Below are 17797 nucleotides of genomic sequence, written 5' to 3'. Positions count from 1 at the left end.
AATTTAATTTCTAACCAAAAAATTATCTCAATTAATCCTCCTGCTCCTCTTGGCATTGTATTTGAAATGGATAACATTTATTCATCATTCATTCCTGAAAATACAGCAACTAGATTTGTAAACCTCTTGATATTTTCCTTGAAAAACTCTGTCTTTTTTGTAACTTGCCAAAGGTACCACCTTTCAGGCAAGATGTTGAAACAAGATCTTGGCTGCTTACCCTGGATTAAGAAATCACATTGAGGGTACCTGCCATTCTCTTGGGTGCAAAGCTAAAAATTTACAGTGTTCTATAGACACTCACAAAACATGAAAGATGAAATACTACATACCAAGCTTGTTACCACTACTAATTTACTGAGGCATTACTCAGAGTTGTGGACATGGCTACAGCATGCAGCAACAGATCACGAAACAACTGAATAGTGCGGACCACCAGAAAAAGCTTACCAGATGATTTGTGCTGATGACAAGAAGATGGTTTTCAAGGTCATAAAACAGCAACAAAGAGGTAGAGTTAAGCTACAGAATCATGATCTAATTAAATGGTGGAAAAACTCTAGAAGCTCAACAGCTTACTCTTGTTCTTAAATATAAATGTAATACTGAATTAGATGGGAGATTATCAGTGCACGTGTGTTAAGTCATGGGGTCAGGTGAATGGAATTATTAGTTCACAACTGTCTTTTTTAACTTCACAACAGGGATGAAAACTTTCAGGGAATTGGGATTGGTCAGTAAAACAAAGCTCACATTCTATCACTGAACAAAAAGATTATAACGCTGAATTGGCACACTGCAATTAAGCTAAATGATGAACTACACATTTTATGACATACATTCACAAATAAGACGGGACAGCACAGTCTCCAGGTGTTACAAGATCATCTTCTGAAAATGGACTGCTGCAACTTGGACTTCTTAAGCATTTAGTCCTCCTAAAACCTATCAGAAAAACAGTCCCTTCAGCCCATCATATTTGTGTTGGCCATCAAATATTCATCTATTCTAATCCTATTTCTAGTAACCTGTAGTCTTGCATCTTATGGCATTTCAAATGTTTATATAAACGGTACTTAAATTTCTGTGGGTTTCTATCTGTTACAATTTAGAAGTCAATATTTCACCTCCAACAAAGTTCTATCTAAATGGTCTCATTTGAGGAAGATCCCATCCATTCTTACTATGTAATTAACTCCTCGATCAATATTTTTACACTTCAGCTTATCTCGCCTAAACATTCTATGTTCTGGAATATTGAGTTGACAGCCCTGCCCCTCCCTCAATCATATCTCCAAGATAGCAATGATGTCATATGTAAACGTGTTAATCAACACCCTCAACTCTTCTGTTTCACTCACAAAACCCCTTATGTTACAATAAATGACATCCAGACTTGCCATGCTCCTTTGTGCCTTAACTGGAATATGTTATGCACTATCTTCTGGAAAGACTCGGTTCTTCTTCTATATTTGTGCATCACTCCCTACTGTATCTCCACTCCATACCCCACCATCCTGTGAAATTAGTTTAAACTCCCACCAACCGCACTAACAAATCTAGGAGACAAAATTCTTGCAATCGTTTTGGTTATTTTCACCAGGGGAAGACAATCATATATTCAAACTCAGAGCAAATATATTTGCCTGGACACACAATGTACCACTCTTGTGGTACAATTGGTCAGTGTGTGTGGTACATATATGAAGGGCTCAGTGTTATTCTTCCTATCTTTGAGCTAGGACGCTCAGCCTCATGTCTTGATTACTCTTGAGGTATGCAATAACACTTCTGAACAGATTGATTTAAAAAGGTACTTAACAATTGATTTTTTTTAATCTCCAAAACACGTTGCTCTTTATCTCAAACAATTCTACTCAATATCTTATTTTATCTCATATCTGCGCCTTACATGGAACACAGTCATTGCTTCAGTAAAACACAGCCAGAGGAAGTGATAGAGGCAAATATAATTACAACACTTAAAAGACATTTGGACAGGTAGATGGACAGAAAAGCTTTAGAGGGAAATGGGCCAAACACAGGCAAATGGGACTAGTTCAGTTTAGGAAAGTTGGTCAGCATGCACAAGTTGAGCTGAAGGACTTGTTTTTGTACTATATGACTCAAAAACTGCATTAGCAAGACAGCAAATTAACAAATTTGTATTATTTCTTCTGTCTTTGAATGTGGTATTTTTAATGTGGGTCGCATTGGCAATTCAGAAGAATGTCAAAAATAAATAAAAGTAGTGTGAAGAAGTTTGCACTTACCAGAGTTATGATAACTGTCCATTTGCTGCGGAATCTGGATGGTGAAAGTTATCAGGTCAGGGGCAAACAGTGACTCAGGTTTCCTGCTTTCATTGAGCCATTTGCTCTTGTGCAACTCTCTTGTATCTGAAGGCCCTTGTATCAGAGGAATCAATTTTTCCTTCATGCCATCACTCCTTCCTATTGGTGAAAATATTTTTATCATTATTTTGTTTAATGGATTTGTAACATCCAAACCGATTGTCTGTTGATCTTAACACCAAACAGAATAAAGAAATTAACTGGCCTGTTTATAATCATGTGGAATCTTGGATTTCAACATATGTTTTAGGAAAAGCATTTTCAAGGAAATCCACAACAATAAACCAGGCCTATGAGCCAAGAAAAAGTTGTTCTGTGGACTCAGATGATTCAAAAAGTTTTTCAACCCACAGCAGAACATCTGTGACTATAAACTATTCTGCAAGTATGTTATCAAGTGTCAGGTCATGGGCCCTTTATTTGGAATATCCCAAGGGATATCATTCTGGTAGGCTATTTGAACATTGATTTCACTTCATGTAAGCTCATCTTCCAGCAGCTGACCAAAACAAATTATTCCTTAGGGTAACTGCATCATGACAATGTAATAAAAGCACACAATCTTCAGGGAGGACCAAATGGTTTGCTGTGTAGAATCTTGGTATGTGAGGGAATCTTTTATACAGAGAATGAACATACTGAAAGCTTAATGAACTTTGTTCTGCATTCTTGTGCAGTCTGCAGGCCACCACAGACCAGTTCTATAACAATCGGGATGAAAGAGGAACCCATATTGTTTTTGAAGAAATGTTTGCAGATGGTAAAGAACTGTTGATGAGTTGCCAATAAACTAGAAATTGTGCTCATTTTATAGTTTCAAAATAAGTGTCTGCAAAAAGATGCACCTATGCATTTTGCAGTTGTTTCTGTAATTAACAGCTTTTCCCAGGAACAATTCATCCTAGTGCAGCCACAAAACAAAAAGGTCATTATAACAGCAATTCATGGGGATTTGAAAGCAATGGCAATGTGTGGAAAGTACACAGGACCTTTACTATATCTACATCTCACCTCACAAGGGTAAGAGTACAGCATGAGGGCAAAGAGGCATAAACAGAATTACCGTTAAGATCATAAGAAGCAGGAACATGAGTAGATCACTTGGTCTCTCGAGCTTGCTACATCATTCAGTAGGATCATGGCTGATCGGGCATTCCTCACGTTAATTTTCCTGCCCTTTCCCCATAACCATTGGTTCCACAGTGATCGAGAATCTATCTCAGCCCTCACAGCTCTCTGTGGCAAGAAGTTCCAAACTCAAAACCCTCAGAAGAAATTCCTCCTCATCTCAGTCTTAAATTGGTACCCCTTTATTCTGAGACCTATGGCCCTAGATTCTCTCATGAAAGGAAACATCTTCTCAACATCTCGCAAAAAAAATCAAAAGAATTGCACATGCTGGAAATCAGAAACAAAAACAGAAATGGATGGAAAAGCTTGCAGCATCTGTGGAGAACTCAGTTCTGAAGGGTCACAGGATCTGAAACATTAAGTCTGCTTTCTTTCCACAGGTGCTGCCAGACCTGCTGAGTTTTCCAGCAATTGCTGATGTCATTTCGCAGTGTTTACGCTGTTAAGCCCCTTTAAAATCCTGCAGGTTTAATTGAGATCAACTTCAGTGAGTACAGTAGGAGAAAGTGAGGGCTGCAGATGCTGAGTCAAAAAAGTGTGGCGCTAGAAAAACACAACAGGTCAGGCAGCATCTGAGGAGCAGGAGAGTCAACATTTCAGGCATAAGCCCTTCATCAGGAATTTGGGGGGTAAGGGCTGAGAGATAAATAGAGGGGTGAGGGTTGGGGGAGATAACTAGAAAGATAGGTAGATGCAGGTGGGGGTAACTGTGATAGGTCGGTGGGAAGGAAAATGGACAGGTAGTACAGGTCGAGAGGGCAGTACCGAGTTGGAGGCTTGGATCTGGATGAGGTGGGGAGATTTGGAAACTAGTGAAGTTGATGTTGATGTCATGTGGTTGAAGAGTCCCAAGGCAGAAAATAAGGCGTTCTTCCTCCAGTCATCAGATGGCTTTGATTTGGAGGTGAAGAAGGCCCAGGACTTCCATGTCCTTGGTGGAGTGGGAAGGGGAGTTGAACTGGTCTGCGAAAGGATGGTGGGGTTGTTTGCTGCGTGTCCCCCAGAGGTGTTCCCTGAAACACTCTGCGATTTTTCGCTCTGATGTAGAGGCGACAGCATCGAGAGCGATGGACACAGTAGATGAGGTTGGTGGATGTGCAGGAAAATCTTGCCATATGTGAAAAGATCCTTTGGGGCCTTGGACGGAGATGAGAGGGGAGATGTGAACGCAAGTTTTACACCTGTTTTGGCAGCAAGGGAAAGTGCAGTGTTTGGAGAGGGGTGTGGACCTAATGATAGAGACATGTAGGGAATAGTCTCTGCAGAACGCAGATGTAGTGGTGAGGGAAATATGTCTCTGGTGTTGAGGTCTCATTCTAGGTGTGAAAATGGCAGAGGATAATGCGCTGTATCCAGAGATGAGTGGGGTGGAAGGTGAGAAAAGGGGGGTTGTTGCAGTTGGAGGGGTGGGGTTCAAGGGCAGAGGTGCAGGAAGTGGAGGAAATGCGCTGGAGGGCAATGTTGACCATGTGGGAAGGGAAACTGCAATTCCTGAAATAGGCCAGCTGCAATGTCCTGGAGTGGAAGATCCTCCTAGGAGCAGTGTAAGTTGGTGGGTTTGAAATCGATGCCCATGTAGAGACAGAGAGGTCCAGGAAGGGTAGGAAGTGTCTGAGATGGTCAAGGTGAACTTAAGGTCAGGGTGGAAGGTGTTAGTGAAGTTGACGAACTGTTCAACTTCCTCTTGAGAGCACGAGGTGGCGACAATACAGTCATCAATGTAGCAGATGAAGAGATGGGGGATGGTATAACTGCAGTAGACAGACTGTTCCACGTATCCTACGAAGAGGCAGGCATAGCTGGGGCCTATGTGGGTGCCCATGGCTACCCCTTTGGTCTGAAGGAAGCAGGAGGATTTGAAGGAGAAGTTGTTGAGGGTGATTCACTTCCACCAATTGAATGAGTGTGTTGATGGAGGGATACTGGTTACGTCGGCAGGAGAGGAAGAAACAGGGGGCTTGGAGGCCTTCCCCATGGCGAATGGACGCGTACAGGGACTGGATGTCCATGATGAAGATGAGATGTTGGGGGCTGGGGAAACGGGAAGTCACGAAGGAGGACATGGATGGTGTCCCAAGTGTATGTGGGGAGCTCCTGGACCAAAGGGGACAGGACGGTCTCGAGATATGAGGAGATACGTTCGGTGAGGAAGGTGTAGGCGGAGACAATAGGTCAACCAGGACAGTCAGGGCAGTGAATCTTGAATAAGAGGGTGAACCAGGCAGTGCAAAGTTGCAGAACAATGAGGTTCAAGGTGGTGGTTGGAAGATTCCAGGAGGTGATGACAGTGTGTATAGTCTGAGACATGATGGTTTGGTGATGGGAGGTGAAATCGTGGTCGAGGGGGTGGTAGGAGGAGGATCCGTGAGTTGGCACCTGGCTTCAGTGACGTAGAAGTCAGTGCACCAAACTACAAGTGCCCCCCACTCCTTGCCTGCTGGTTTAATGGTGAGGATGGCATTGAAGCAGAGGGCTGCACGTTGTGATGGTGAGAGGTTGGAGTGGGTGACAGGGGTGGACAGGTTGAGGTGGTCAATTTCACAGCGGAGATGAAGTGGAGGTCGAGGGTTGTTAAGAGACTAGGACGGGGTGTCCAAGAGGATGGAGTATATTGGAGGCAGGAGTAGACATCCATGGAGGATGGGTGGGATTGATGATTGAAAAAGTAAGCACCAAGGTGGCAGAAGAAATATTTGATGTCACGACGTGGATGGAATTCGTTGACCCAGAAGCATAGTGGGATACAGGTGAGACCTTTACTAAGGACTGATCATTCATCCTCAGTGAGGGGACGGTCTAGGGAGTGGTAAAAACTCGGCAGGGTTGGGGGCTAGGACCTGGTGTAGAGCTAGAGTTGGGAGTGCAGGCAGAAACTGTCACTGGAGTAGGGGCTGAGATGTGAGCATTGGTGACATCACCAAAGGGTGTGACGTAAACAGGGATGGTCAGGGGTACAGAAGCAGTGCATTTGGTGGCATCCGTGGGGGCGGAAGTGACATTCTGGGTGGTGTTTGCAGAAGCGGTGTCTTCTGTAGCGACATTTTCAGTGGTGGCTAGAGGCGACATGGCAGAGCTTCAGTGAGTGACATCAGCGGGAACGGAAGTGGCATGCATGAGAGCGTAAACAGAAGCGGTGCTTTCAGAAGCGTGTGCGGGGACGGCATAGTCATCGGCAGTATTCCCGAGAGTGACATCAGTGGGGGTGTAGGTGGCATAGGCGGCAACATTAGTTTCCAAATCTCCCATCCCCCCCACCTCATCCCAGATCCAACCCTCCAACTTGGCACCGCCATCTTGAACTGTCCTACCTGTCCATCTTCCTTTCCACCTATCCACTCCATGTTTCCCTCCAACCTATCACAATCACATCCCACCAGCATCTACCTATTGCCTTCCCAGCTACATTCCCTCACTCCCCAGCCCCACCCTCACCCTCCTATTTATCTTTCAGCCCCCTTCCTCCCCTCCAACATTCCTGAAGGGCTTATGCCCAAATCTCCTGCTCCTCAGATGCTGCTTGACCTGCTGTGCTTTTCCTGCTCCAGTGAGTAGTCCCAATCTTTGCTCATAAGACAACCCCTGCATGCCAGGAATATCCTACTGAATCTTTTCCTAACTGTCTCCAATGAAACAATGTTGTTCATTAAATAAGGGGATTAAAACTACTCTCAGTACTCCAGATGTGGACTCACAGCTGCAGTAAAATTTCCTAACTCTTATACTCAACTTCCCTCCCCCCTCCCCCCCAACCTTGAAATAAGGGCAAACAGTCCATTAGTCTTCCTGATTAGTCTTCCTGTGTGCTAGCTTTCTGTGTTTCATGCACAAGTATCCCCAAATCCTTTTGTGTTGCAGTTTTCTGCAGTTTCTCTCCACTTATGCAATACTGTTCTTTTGTTTACTCTTTCAAAATGAACAACTTTTTAAAAATTAGATTAGATTCCCTACAGTGTGGAAACAGGCCCTTCGGCCCAACAAGTCCACACCGACCCTTCAAAGAGTAACCCACCCAGACCCACTTCCCTCTGACTAATGCACCTAACACTATGGGCAATTTAGCATGGCCAATTCACCTGATCTGCACATCTTTGGACTGTGGGAGGAAATCAGAGCACCCGGAGGAAACCCACGCAGACACGGGGAGAATGAGCAAACTCCACACAGACAGTCGCCCAAAGCTGGGACCCTGGTGCTGTGAGGCAGCAGTGCTACCCACTGAGCCACTGTGCCGCCCCTTCACATTTTTCCACATCATACTCCATTTGCCAACTTTTTGCCCACTTACTTAAAGCCCTCTCACAATTTGCCTTTCGAGTTATTTGTGTCATCTGCAAATTTGGCTCCAGTAAATGTGCTCCCTTCCTCCAAGTCATTAATATACATTGTAAACAGTTGCATTTCCAGCACTGATCCTGTAAAACTCTATTTGATCAATTTGAGAAAGAACTCCTTACCCCATACTGTTTTCTGCCATTAGAAAATTCTCTAGCCACACCAATATACTAACTCCAATACCATGGGCTCTTGTGACTTAATCTTTAGTGAGATACCTGTCGAATGACTTCTGGAAGTCCAAATACAACACATCTACTGATTCCCCACTATCTACAGTGGTTGAGATTTTCGCAAAAAACTATAATAAACCAGTCACTTGTGATTTTCCTTTCATGAAGCCTTGCTGACTCCGCTGATTAGATTACAATTTTTCCTAATAATTGATTCCAACATGTTTCCAAACAATAGAGGTTAGGTTGGTTGGCCTATGATTTCCTGCTTTTTTGCATCCCTCCCTTTTGAAATTGAAATGTCACATTAATAGTATTCCAATCCTCCAGATGTTTGAAAAACTAAAACCGTAACACATCCACTACCCGGTCACTACTACTTTTAGGATCTTAGGATGCAAGCCATCAGGTTAAGGGGATTTATCTGCCTTTAGCCCCATTTGTTTGCCTAATATTACTTCTCTAGTGATGGTGATGGTACATAATTCCTCCCCATCTTTAGTGTTAACGGGATGTTTGAAGTGCCTTCCATCATAAAGACTGATCAAAGAAGAAGAAAACTGGTCACTGTCAATATGTCTGCAGACAAGTAACTGCACAGGTGGAATCATTTCTCCTGTAAACAGATCCATAATGTACTGCCAGTCAATAGGATGTGGCTGATGGTTCCAGTAGTCTTTATTGTGCACCACCCAATCCTCCTGCATTCACTCAAGTAACACTCACAATCCACGGTGAAGCTGCCTACAGATCATGACCTGGGACACACTCAATCATAAAATCCCTACAGCACAGAAAGAGTCCATTCAGCCCATTGAGTCTGCACTGACCCTCTGAAGAGCATCCCACCCAGACCCACCCCGTCACCTCATCCCCATAACCACACATGGGTTGTTTTTTTTTTACTATGGCTAACCCACCTAACCTGCACATTGCTAGACATTACGGAACAAATTTTTTAGCATGGCCAATACACCTAACCTGCACATCTTTGAACTGAGAGGGGAAACCAGATCACCTAGAGGAACCCATGCACACACGGGGAGAATGTAGAAACTCCAGATAGACAGACGCCAGAGGCTGGGATCAAACCTGGGTCCCTAGCACTGTGAGGCAGCAGTGCAATCGTGCTGCCCTCTCGATTGACCCCTGGATGGCTCTGGCCATCCCAGTGTTGGACACATCACCCACTACTTATTGCGACAGCATCTGAACTGGGCCCCACTAGAAAGGTCACAACCACTGATACACAAGATTCCCAAGACAGAAATCATTCCAACACTGGGATCATCACACCTATGGCAAAGTCAGTTTTTTTGAGTGTTTAGACATATCTGTTAAAAATATGCCTGCCCACAGTCCTGAAACAATTGCCTGAAAGAATTTCTTATTATTAACAGTCCTTCTACCTTACTCAAGGCTTCATTACATTTCATCAATTATGTGGAAAGAATAAAGTAGCTGGGCTCTGACAAAATGTCAACAACTTAAATGTCAGCTCCATTTCACTCCACACACATTGCCAGACCTGAGAATTACCAGCATTTTCTGTTGTTATTTTTGTATTATAGAGACTGAATTTGACTATCTCAGAGCATAGAAGGTTAACGGGAGACTTAATAAAGATGTTTGAAATTATGAAGCATTTTGGAGTAAATAAGGGTAAACTGTTTCCATTGGCAGGAATGTCAGTAACCAGAAAATGCAGATTGAAACTAATTGGCAAAAGCACCAGTGGGGAGAAGGGAAGATTTTTTTTGATGCAGCAGTTTATGATGATCTGGAAAGCACTATTAAAGATTGCCAGAAACAGACTCAATAGACAATTAAACATAGACTTGAAGGAAAGAAAACTGCAGGGCATTTGGGAAAAAAAAGGGAAGTAACCAGAAGATCCCAAGGATGAGGTGCATAAGTAGATCAATCTGCCCATCTAAGTTGCTCCACCACTCAATAAGATCATGACTAATCTATCTGGTTATCTTCACTCCACTTTTCTACCTGCATCCTCATGATACTTGATTCCTTTGTCAATCAAAAATATTTCAAAACCAGCCTCATATTCAATGACCCAGCCTCCATTGCTCACTGGGAAAGAGAATTGCAAAGACAAATGGTCCTTTGGTAGTTCAGAACCTGAGTATTGCTGAAGAAAGACACATTTTGTGGAAGTTTCTCAATTAGCTCTCATCAAGGCAAAATGCAAGAAACAAAAAAAAACAGAAAACGACATCCACACAGCACAAAACGAGAACACTGAATGGTAGGAAAATAGAGTCCAACCCGGTAAAGGCAAAACAATGGACAAAGTACCAACGTTTGCAGCCCAAAGGCTGGCAGATCATATCTAAATCGCACAGACATTTGGTTGTTTGAAACTAACAAGGTACTGACCATACCCAACCAACCCGTGCCAGCACATAAAATGTGATTGACTAACTAGACATTTGCTAAATGATCCCAAGTGTGCAAAAAATTACATTGACAACCAATTTTGGAGTGTTATTCAGTTTTTCAGTATGCCACATCTGTGTGTATGGAAGTGACATTTAGATTTAGATTAGATTTTAGATTACATTACAGTGTGGAAACAAGCCCTTCGGCCCAACAAGTCCACACCGACCCGCCGAAGCGCAACCCACCCATACCCCTACATTTACCCCTTACCTAACACTACGGGCAATTTAGCATGGCCAATTCACCTGACCTGCACATCTTTGGACTGTGGGAGGAAACCGGAGCACCCGGAGGAAACCCACGCAGACACGGGGAGAACATGCAAACTCCACACAGTCGCCTGAGGCGGGAATTGAACCCGGGTCTCTGGCGCTGTGAGGCAGCAGTGCTAACCACTGTGCCGCCCACATGTCTTAATACACAGTGCCCTGTCCATTGCAGACAGAAAGTACTTTTCTTTTTTATTCATTCATGGCATGAGGGCATCACTGCCCATTCCTAATTGCCCAGTGGGCAGTTGAGAGTCAATCACATTGCTGTGGGTCTGGAGTCACATGCAGGCTAGACTAGGTGAGGATAGCAGATTTCCTCCCCTGCAGGACATTAGCGAAGCAGATGGGACTTTCCTGACAATCGGCAATGGTTCCATTAAGCTCTTAATTACAAATTCCACAATCTGCAATGGCAGGATTGGAACTCAGTACCTGGTCTCTGGATTAACAGTCCAACAATAATACCACTAGGTCATAGCCTGCCCAATGTTCATACACTGTTCCGGTTCAAACAAGACAATAAAAAGGTGACAGCCATTCACTGGTGCATTTCTTTTGGAATGATTTAGTCAGAGTCAAACTTTCTGGTTTGAAATTTGGACAAGACTTAGACAGTGTGGACATTCCTGTTCTTTTTCTGTGGTACTTCCTGTGAATTGTCCAAATGAGTGCAAGATAAAAAGCTTGGATAAAATGCATATTTTTTCAGCCAAACACAAATGACCCTCTGAAGGAAGAAATCTGTCCTCATCTTCATCTCAAATAAGAAACACCCTATTTTTTAGTTGGTTGATATTGTCCCTTAGTTGATATTTCCCAAGAGGGGAAACATCCTCTTGGCATCTATCCTCCCAAACCCCACAGATTCATCTATATTTCACTAAGACTACTTCTCATTCTTCTGAACTCCTGTAAATACAGGCCCAATCTGCTCACAGACAGAAGATTGGCCCTTCAACAAAGAGCAGAGTTAGGATAAATGGGTCTTTTTACAGTTGGCAAGATGTAACTTGTGGGGTCACATAGGGTTTGGACCTCAGGCCCTAACTATTTAAAATTTACACTGAAGACTTTGATGCAAGAGTGGAAGGTACTGTAGCCAAGTTTGAAGATGACACCAATATAGATGGGAAAGTAAGTTGCAATGCAGAAAAAAACAAATTTACAAATAGATAGGGATAGGTTAGGTGAATGGGCTAAATTTGGCCGATGGAGTTTAACGTGAATAAGTGTGATGTCAACAATTTGATCAGAAGACTGAAAAAGCAATTTATTATCTTATTCGAACAAAGAACATTACAGCACAGTACAGGCATTTTGGCCTTCGATGTTGCGCCAACCTGTTAAACCATCCTGAAGCCCATCTAACCTGGACTATTCCATTATCATTCATATGACCATTTAAATGCCCTTAAAGTTGGCAAGTTTACTACTGTTGCAGGCAAGGTGTTCCAAACCCTTACTACTCTCTGAGTAAAGAACTTACCTCTGACACCTGTCGTATATCTATCACCCCTCAATTTAAAACTATGTCCCCTGTGCTACCCATCACCATCCGAGGAAAAAGGCTCTCAGTGTCCACCCTATCTAATCCTCTGATCATCTTGTATGTCTCTATTAAATCACCTCTCAACCTCTCTCTAACGAGAGAATTGGAGAGAAACTGCAAAGTGCTTCCGTGCAGAGGGATCGAGCTGTCCTTGTGCATGAATCACAGAAAACTAGCTTTTATATATTAAGGGAGGTCAATGGAATTTTAGCATTTAGTGCTAAAGGAATAAAATATAAAAGCAGGGAAATGTTGTTACAACTGTACAAGGCATGCATGAAACTGTACCTGGAGCAGTGCAAACAGTTTCGGTCCCATTACATGAGGAGGTATCTTGTTGCATTGGAAGCAGCTCTAAAGGTGTTTCATCCGATTGATTCCAGAGTTGAGGGTCTTATCTTACGAGCAGTTCAGGCCAATATTCTTTACAGTTTAGAAGAATGAGGAGAGGTCAAATTGAGGTATATAAGATGTTAAAGGGGATTGACAAAGTAGACCTAGGGTGGATGTCTCCCCTTATGAGGCAACCGAGAATAATAGGTCATCGTTTTCGGCTAAGGGATAATAGATTTAAAACAGTGATGAGCAGAAATGACTTCTCTCAAAGGATCATGAACCTGTGGAATTCACTACCCCAGCATGCAGTGGATGCTGGGATATTGACTGAATGAGCAATGGTTTGACGGGCTATGGAGTGTCAGCTGGAAAGTGAAGTTGAAGGCAAGGTGAGATTGGTTATGATCATTTTAAATGGCAGAGCAGGCTCAAAGGCTGAGTTGCCAATTTCTGCTCCTAGTTGTTATGTTAACCTTACTTTATAAGACAACTCTTCCATTCCAGGAGTCAGCCAAGTGAATTTTCTTTGAAATGCTTCCAATACAATGGTGTGGAATGTTGTGCATTACAACTTCAATGCTTTTAGACAAAATCCAGGCATATACTTTGTAGTTAGAGTTTTATTTCAACCAACCACACACTATAAAATGCTCCATCCTTCTGGCTGACTCTTCTTTATATACATTTTAATTCAATTAACTAATTTATCCATAACACCCTGTTTGCCTTGTTACCTTTAACTCCTAGATTATTTAACATCCTATTAAGAGAATGAATACTAACATGGGATGGGGAAAGAAGATGGGAATGCAAGTGGGCCCATTCTGTCAAAGAATGTTGGAATGAATGGTTTCCTATAATGTTGCATGGTCCTTCTTCAGATTTATGAAATTGAGAATAAATCACCATATGGTGCAAATGAAATATTGATACCACATTAAGATTCGATTAGATTCCCTACAGTGTGGAAACAGTCCCTTCGGCTCAACAAGCACACACCGACTCTCCGGTGAGTAACCCACCCAGACCCATTTTTCCTCTGACTAATGCACCAACACTATGGGCAATTTAGCATGGCCAATTCACCTGACCTGCACTGGGGGAGGAAACCGGAGCACCTGGAGGAAATCCACGCAAACACAGGGAGAACGTGCAAACTCCACACAGACAGTCGCCCAGGACTGGAATTGAACATGGGATCCTGGTGCTGTGAGGCAGCAGTGCTAACCACTGAGCTACTGTGCCGCCCATAAGCTGAGGTTTAGGTGGAATCTCACAAAAACACTGATATGAGACCAGATCTAAGAATGTTGTTCTATTACCAAACGCTATAATGATCAAGTCATCTGGCTAAAAGATGAGAATAAGCTTGGAGGTCAAAACTTTAAATGCTTTGAACGAGAAAAACAATTTTATAAAATGCCAAATGTAACCCATAGCGTAAAGTTAAAGCTACAAAGTCAGAGCTGGCTTTAAGCCCTGAATAATGATGCAAGAGATATTTCATAATCAAGACACCTTGTCACATGAAGCTAAATCTCGATATCTAATTACAGTGCATTTTGGCAAACCTCTGATTCTGAAATTCAACCAAGATATTGGTTTAATAGGTTTGATGGAGCATTTCAGATAGAAAGAGGCCTTTTGAATAGGTGTATTTCAAACAGAAAAGGCTTGCTTGGATGAATGATCAGTCCCAGTTATTGAAAACATTGGGGAATTCCTCCAGAATCACTGGAGTTGGAGCAGCATTGCTTAACATCAAGACAACATTTAACAGAGGACAGCTAAGAACGAGTAGGAAATCCTGATGAGCAGGGAGACAGACATTTAAGGGCGGGTGGCGGGGGGAGTCTACAGTTTAGAGGAGATGCAGAGAAAACTCCGACAGTGTGGGAATCTGGAACTCTCTGCCTTTTTAAGGGTGGTAGAGTCAGAAAACCTCACAGCAATTATGCAGTATTTAGATGTGTACTTGTGATGCCAAGGCATAGATGGCTTTGGGGCAACTGCTCAAAAATAGAATTAGAACAGTTACGTGCCTGTTTTTGACTGGTATAGACTCAACAGGCCTTTTCCTGAGCTGTATGACATCATGAAGCTGGGATTTTGAGTGACAGACATGGTTACGCCTGTTAGGTTATGATTAGCCTGCTGGGAGAAAGCCCATTTCCAATCCGTCCTAAATTTAGGAGCCTAACTTTTCCTGAGGCACCACAGAATAGAACCTTTCAAGAATTGATGGATTTAGTTAAGGATTATGAAGATCCCAAGTCTCTTCTAATTCTGAGATGCTATCAGTTTTACTCAGAAATGTAAGAATGAGGGAAAAACGTTTTGGGATTTTTGACTAGGTTAAGTTGACTAGCAGAGGCATGTGGCTTTGGTTGAACTCTTAATGACATGCAGAAAGACCAGTTGGTATATGGGATTAATGGTGTAACCATGCAAAAGCGCCTACTAGTTGAAGCCCAATGGCACTACAACTGGCTTTAATGCGGCAAGTGGAGTGTTTGAGATGCAGGGTATTCCAGTGGAAGTGGACACCCTCACTGAGCTTGGGGAATGTCTCTTGAGTGCAGGCATTTGCATAGCCTCACTCAGGACATATCCTGATCAGAGGGATTCTCGGTCAGCCCACGCCGAAACCCGAAAACTAAGCCAAGCCTTGGGGACTAAATGCTTAAAACTTTCTTCAGGATCCAGACCGGCAAGCCATCTTAGTTGATGCCAGCATGTGAACTTGAGACAGCGAAGTTTGGTCCAGAAGCAATGGGAATAGCCCTGCATGGGTAAGAGGCATGGTCGATGCAAGGTCAGGTCCAATGACATACAAAGTCACAGTGATGCGACAGTCCTAAACAAGCAGGTGGACTATGTGAAAGCTGCAAACTTGCAAACAGTGAGGGAGCAAAACGTGCTCGGCTCCTCGACTGCCTTTACGACTGTTCTGGAATCTGCGGGCTCACCCTCTCTGTCAAGCATGAAAGGAATCTCGGAATTTGGGATGGACATGGCGGATGTCACCACTCGAAGCCTTTGCCACCCGAAGAGGAGAATTAATTTCTTCTGAGAGCTCTGGGTGCAAGAGGCCAGCTACTGTGCGTTACACGCTATCAGAGACAGAGTTGGAGAAACCTGATCCAGTGCTAAAACACCCCAGGAGGAGCTGCAATAAAATAATGAGCTTATGTATTCAGACTCAGAGGGAGAGAGATGTAGTGATTGTAACGATATCAGCCAGATAGATCTCATAGAATATGAGTTCCCTGACTGGGGCTATTAATCTAATCCAATCAGGCAGTCCTGGCTGGTAACATAAACAGGAGTGTCAGAGGTTCTGTTCACTCTGAAAGCTGGCTATGAGGAAGCTGGAACAGTGTCAAGGATTCTCCATGTGTAAATAAAGGATGATTGGTGAAGGAATACTGGCCTCTGTGGAGTTATTTCAGGAGGAACCAAAGCAGCATTGGAAGCAAAGCATTCAAAAGTAGCCCTTAAACAATTAAGAATTTTGCTTGTGGGACAAGAGCAGTTTATTCCAAACACAACATCTTGTATCCATATGGAGTAATTAACATAGCAAAGTGCCCCAAGGTGCTACACCTTCCACCATAAGAAATATCTTAACCACGTTGACTGCCACGGTTCAAGCTTGCGTGTTGGCAAGAGTATCTACAGCATTGTGAAGATGAGTGACATTGTAAGTATCTGTAATATTTAAGATGACAATGAAAAATTCGTACAAAGTAATAAAAGTTTCATGGTTGGTTCAGATGATGGATTCAACTCTTTTGAAGGTTCTTCCCTTAATAGTTACAGAGAAATGTTTTTAAAAACGTTCAGATTGAAGTTTTTCATTAATATGGTAAATGCAATAGGATTTTTAGAAGACTAATTAATTTGGAAATTTCTTTTGTTCAGGAATATGATAGGAAGCTGACAGTGCAATTAACAAAAGAGAACTTGACCTTTTGTACAATGCTTGGTTCAAAAGAATCATTTAGCTTGAGACCAGCTGAGAGCAGAAATTTGAAGGAGAAAAAGATAAAAAGGACAACTATGTCAAATGTGAAGCAGAATAGCTTGCCAAAGTAAAAACAGATTGGGAAATGTCTAAAAGTCATAAATACCAAACTTCAAACTTGGCTCAGTGATACCATTCTCACCTCGGAGTCACAACGTTATGAATTGAAGACCCGCCCCAGAAAAACTCAGCAATAATCAGACTTGCTGCACTATGATAGAAGTACCACACTGTGCAGCCCTGTCTTTTAGATGAAATGTTAATCAAAGCACTCATGTTAATGGGAGAGTTTGTCTGGGTCCTGGCTAAGATTTATCTGATAACAAAATTTACTTCCATGACAAGTTAATTCACAGATCAATCACAATCTCGCTGAATGGCAGATTAGCTTGAGGGCCTAAATAACCAAATCTTGCTCCTATGTATTTATTATGAGGAAACATATTACTACTTAGGTTAGGTGGATTGGCCATGCTAAATTACTCAGTGTTCAAGGATGTGTAGGCTAGGTGGGTTAGCCATGGGAAGTGCAACGTTACAAGGATAGAGTCGGGGGGTGGGTCTGGGTGGGGTGCTCTTGAGGACTGGTGTGAACTTGTTCAGCCAAATGGCCTGTTTCCACACTGTAAGGATTCTATGGATACTTATGGGACTTTGCTATATGCAAATTAACTGCATTGAATATACTTCAAAAATAATGGTTGTTTGTGGAGCACTTTGAGAAAAGAACATAAGAACCAGGAGCAGGAGTAGGTCACCTGGCCCTTCGAGCCTGTACCTCCATTCAGTAAGATCATAGCTGATCTTTTCGTGGCCTCAGCTCCATTAATCACCCTCAAACCATTACCTTTAATTCCTTTACTCTTCAAAAAATTAGCTATCTTAGCCTTAAAACCATTTACTGAGGAAATCTCAGTCACTTAACTGGGCAGGGATTTCCATAGATTCACAACCCTCTGGGTGAAGACATTCTTTTTTAGATTAGATTACTTACAGTGTGGAAACAGGTTCTTCGGCCCAACAAGTCCACACAGACCCACCGAAGCGCAACCCACCCGGACCCATTCCCCTACATTTACCCCTTAACCTAACACTACGGGGAGTTTAGCATGGCCAATTCACCTAACCTGCACATTTTCGAACTGTGGGAGGAAACCGGAGCACCC

At 42.9% G+C, this 17797-nt stretch overlaps 1 protein-coding gene across 9 annotated transcripts in view; it reads right to left on the bottom strand.

Annotated features, from left to right (window-relative positions):
• Positions 1 to 17797, bottom strand: part of LOC122548836 (vacuolar protein sorting-associated protein 13B-like) — a 968370-nt gene that overhangs the window by 631192 nt on the left and 319381 nt on the right. For all 9 annotated transcript variants that reach the window (XM_043687672.1, XM_043687667.1, XM_043687669.1 and 6 more), the window contains one exon: positions 2274 to 2453. In XM_043687672.1, the coding sequence (XP_043543607.1) occupies positions 2274 to 2453 (180 nt within the window). The remainder of the gene's footprint in view (positions 1 to 2273; positions 2454 to 17797) is intronic.

Source organism: Chiloscyllium plagiosum, chromosome 4 (assembly GCF_004010195.1).
Source record: "Chiloscyllium plagiosum isolate BGI_BamShark_2017 chromosome 4, ASM401019v2, whole genome shotgun sequence".
Classification (NCBI taxonomy): domain Eukaryota; kingdom Metazoa; phylum Chordata; class Chondrichthyes; order Orectolobiformes; family Hemiscylliidae; genus Chiloscyllium; species Chiloscyllium plagiosum.
This window is presented reverse-complemented; position numbering and strand designations above follow the sequence as displayed.